This window comes from Thermobia domestica, chromosome 1 (genome assembly GCF_964235325.1).
Source record: "Thermobia domestica chromosome 1, izTheDome1.hap1.1, whole genome shotgun sequence".
Lineage (NCBI taxonomy): Eukaryota > Metazoa > Arthropoda > Insecta > Zygentoma > Lepismatidae > Thermobia > Thermobia domestica.
Genome location: NC_137454.1, coordinates 228,477,556 through 228,482,225, shown reverse-complemented (window position 1 = coordinate 228,482,225; position 4,670 = coordinate 228,477,556). Strand labels below are relative to the sequence as shown.

Genomic DNA, 4,670 nt, shown 5'->3' with positions numbered 1-4,670 from the left:
CATCATATATACTTGGGCAGAGAGTGCTTTAATGCATGCACTGTCCCAAGAAAAGAAGAAAAAAAGAAATCGTTAATAATGTATTACTTACTTGTTTATACAGATACTTAAGAAGGAAAGCTGAGATAGAGATGGAAAATAAATATTTCCTGTTTACAGAATGAGGTTTGATTAATTAAATGATACGAACCAGGTAAATAAAACAAACATTAGCAATTGTTTTTGTTTTATATGGTGCCTTATTACCGGGAATTGGATAATCTGAAGTTTAGTATAGATTACCAATATAACTTTGTGTGATTTCTTTAAATAATTTCCGTCACCACGGATTATATATTATTAAGAAATAAAAAGAAAATATATGTTAAAATGGATGGTAATTGTCAATCTGCGCCAACAGGTGCTGAATGTGTAGGAAATCTAACCACTGTTATTACCGGATCTGAGATTATGGAAACTCAATTACAGATGATGTTGCAAACTATAACAAGACAGATTGAAACACAATTTAAGCAGATGGATAATACAATGAATCAGTATAATGCGAGACTAGAGGATATGATTGAACAAATGGAGCAGTCCAATGCCAGGATAGAAGATAAAATTGAAGGACATTTTCAAAAGGTGGAACGTACACTAGAAAACATACAGAGAGTCTTTAATGAAGATGAATTCACGAATTTTCCCAGCCAACTCGAACAGCAGGATAAGGATACCAAACCCGTAGATGGGGCGGAAAAGGAATATATAACTCCCGTAGAAACTTTACAACATACAGGAGAACAAGAAAAAGTGCATGAACTATTATATGCTCCAGATGAACCATTATCAGCCTATAATGAAAAAGAGAAACCGGCGGAATTTGTGCTCCAGCATGTAAACAAAATCTGCGAAGAAAATAATCGAAAAAATATTGAAACGATTATGCACAAATGTAGGGATATGTCAAGTGAAGACACTATATTTTGTACAGATACCGAAACTGCCAATGCATACATTGATAATGTGTACTCTATCTGTAGTTCTAAAGAAAAAGATAAATTTGCATATGAAATGTTTTTCACATCTAATTCAAGCCTTGTAAATAGAATTCCTGTTTTGACAGTTAGTCTAGATGTAAATAGTAGTTATAGCTGCAACTTAGACTTAAGTAAATTTGAAGCAAGTAGTATTTCTTGTGTACAAAAACGTGTTCTGAATTTTATGATGAATTGTGACAGTATACCAAATATTGTAAAAGTTTTCGACCTAAGTCTAAGTAACCGTTGTTGTAATTTATTATATGTAAAAGAAGTTACTATCTACGCTAATACGAAGAACCTGTTTAAGCATAAGAGATGTTTGTCGTGTGTTCTAAAACTGCTTATAGCCTGTACCAATTTTAAGAGTGATGAAAACTATACAATCAAAAGGCGAGATCTTCAGGTATCTGATCCAACAATCTTACGAGAGAAGAGAAAATCTGAAAAGTTTTCCAAGTTTCAAGTTCTATGCAAAGTCCGCAAGAAGGTAGGAACAGGTATATGTGATCGACAATTACGTCCAAAGGCGAATGAAAGAAGACCTAAATTCCGAAAGAAACATAACAACAACAAACAAGGGATCAGTCCATTCAAACTTCGGGTCTTAAGCTTGTACCAATGCATAATAGAACAGAAGCCTAAAGTTCGATTGAAGTTGCTAAAGTGTCATCATTCAGTGATCGGTAGTGAAAATGCCAAACTAGAGGTTACCAGCCAAAGAACGAAAGAATGTAGGATTATTTCTACAATACCCCATTGGCTAGAGAGAGAAGCTACATTTGCATGCATAAATGATGTAACAAATAATCAAAGTCAATATACACGTAACTTTAAGAGTGTGATTGATGAGAAGAGGAATCTACAAACCATGAAAACGGTTTTGCCATAACACATAACCAGAAAAAAGTTAACAAATGCTCTACAATTACCAATCACATTGATGTGCTGTAGTCGTAGTATCTGTAAGATGTACGTATTATTTCGCGTAATTCTTGATAATTTAGATGAGTTACCTACTTGACATTGCTATTCGAAGTAGGTTCGGCTAATACGACGTTGCGATATTTATTTTGTGAAAAGTTACATTCATTATAATTATTCGAATGTATTTAACCTAATGAATTTAAAGTTAATTTAAGTATAGGCCAGATTCATTAGCATTGTGTTATTCTTAGTATCGTTAAATATATGTTTTCGTTCTAGTATTTTTGTGTAATTTTGTCAATTAAAATTGACGATCAGGTTGAAGCATATGAGAAAGGACAGTGAAATATTCCGTGAATATCTTGTTCAATGTCATTTTTATTACGTTTCTTATTAGCTTTGTTTGAGTTTTGCTAATTCGTTATCATCTCATCTCCTGTTAATAGTTTCAACCAATATCTTAAACTTCTTTTGGTTTAGAAATATGTATATCATAGATTAGGTTCCGAACATTATATGTAATTTTATTTCCTGTGTCCATATAAGCGATTAACTTATAACCAATCGCTATCTTTGCTTGTGTAATGACTTGCACTTACGTCTAATACAACGTATAAGTGAACAACTAATTTGGTGATAATATATACAGAATCTTAAATTTTACATATATATATATATTGCCTTGCACTACTATTTTAAGAAGAATTGATTGTTTGACCTTCTTAATAATGTTTAATGTGAAATGAAAGTACATATATATGTAATATCAATTATTTATTACAAAAGATTCTCTAAAAATATATAGCAAAGGCAATTATATTGTGTATAAATACATTTAAAAGATGAAGTGTCAAATTTATTAATTATACGAGGTGTAGTCTGTTTGTTGCAATAAGCAAAGTCCTGTATTTTATATAGTATGGTTCAATTTAACGGTCCAGGATTCTTACACAAATTGTATCTGCAATACAATTTAAGTAATTCCCATTGTTCGGGAACCATATACAACGATAACATCATATATACTTGGGCAGAGAGTGCTTTAATGCATGCACTGTCCCAAGAAAAGAAGAAAAAAAGAAATCGTTAATAATGTATTACTTACTTGTTTATACAGATACTTAAGAAGGAAAGCTGAGATAGAGATGGAAAATAAATATTTCCTGTTTACAGAATGAGGTTTGATTAATTAAATGATACGAACCAGGTAAATAAAACAAACATTAGCAATTGTTTTTGTTTTACATCAAATAGTTCTGCCTTCAAATCAACACTTAACAGAACTTATAGTTGAAGCAGAACACTTAAGATTACTTCATGCTGGACCCCAATTATTAATATCATCACTACGCCAGAAATATTGGATCATCAGGTGCAAACAGGTAGTAAAACAAGTGATCCATCATTGCTTCACGTGTTTCAAGTTAAAAGCCAGTGGTTCAAAACAACTTATGGGACAGTTGCCAGCAGCTCGTGTGCAGCAAGCCAGACCATTCCTAAACGTAGGCGTGGACTACGCGGGAGCGTTTTACATAAAATCAGGAGCAGTTAGAAATAGATCTGTACGTAAGGCATATGTTGCATTATTTGTTTGTTTATCCACCAAGGCAATACATCTGGAATTGGTAACAGATCTTAGTGCGCAGTCATTCATAGCAGCTTTACGCAGATTCATAGCCAGACGAGGAAGATGTCTCAATATATACAGCGACAATGGCACAAATTTCGTTGGAGCCAACAACGAATTGAAAGAATTGTATCAGCTGTTTTCATCAGATCCTTTTAGTTCTCAAGTTCATGATTTTACATCGACCGAAGGAATTCAGTGGCACTTCATACCACCAAATTCGCCGCATTTTGGAGGACTATGGGAAGCCGGTATAAAATCAATGAAATACCATCTAGTTCGTATTACAAAAGGTGCAGTGTTAACATATGAAGAGTTTGTAACATTACTCACACAAATTGAGGTCTGTCTCAACTCTCGACCACTTACAGTGCTATCAAGTGAGCCTAACGACATCAGTGTTCTCACACCTGGACATTTTTTAATTGGAGAAGCACTTACAGCTTTACCAGAGCCTAACCTCACCGATCTACCATACAACCGCTTATCTCGTTGGCAGAAGATACAACAACTAAAACAACACATTTGGAAGAGATGGTCCCGAGATTATTTACATGGTCTTCAACAACGCTCTAAGACAACTTCACCGCGACACAATCTCAAGGTCGGAGATGTAGTTTTGCTGATTGAAGACAACGTTCCTGCATTGCAGTGGAAATTGGGCATCATTGAAAAGGTGTTCCCAGGAAAGGATTTCTTAGTTCGTGTAGTGACAGTTCGTACTACAACTGGAACATATAAACGTTCCATCAAGAAACTAGTTGCATTACCATATAACCAGGATTAGAATTGAGATTTGAGTAATAAAAAATAAGTACAGTTGTAATGTTGTTTCAAGTTTTGTGTTTGTTTCGTTTTTTATATGTATCATTTTGTTTTATTTGGTCAGACCTTAGCTGACCAACAGGGGGGAGTATGTTTGGGATTATTTGTGTGTTTAACAGTGTGTGTGCCTTTAGCTGGCAACAGTGTTCAAGTGGCTTAACGCTTTTCTATTGTTTGGTGTGAATAGTGGGTGGAGGCAGCAAGAACATGAAGTTTTGGTGGACCATATATCATGGTCGAAAATCATATAACATAACATAAACAATAAGCCA

At 34.0% G+C, this 4,670-nt stretch overlaps 1 protein-coding gene across 1 annotated transcript; it reads left to right on the top strand.

The window, feature by feature from the left end:
- Nucleotides 1-3,397: 3,397 nt before the first annotated feature.
- On the top strand, nucleotides 3,398-4,360 carry LOC145678873 (uncharacterized). Its single transcript, XM_081749453.1, has one exon. The coding sequence runs from the start codon at nucleotides 3,398-3,400 to the stop codon at nucleotides 4,358-4,360; it is 963 nt and encodes a 320-aa protein (XP_081605579.1).
- The last annotated feature ends 310 nt before the right edge of the window (nucleotides 4,361-4,670 follow it).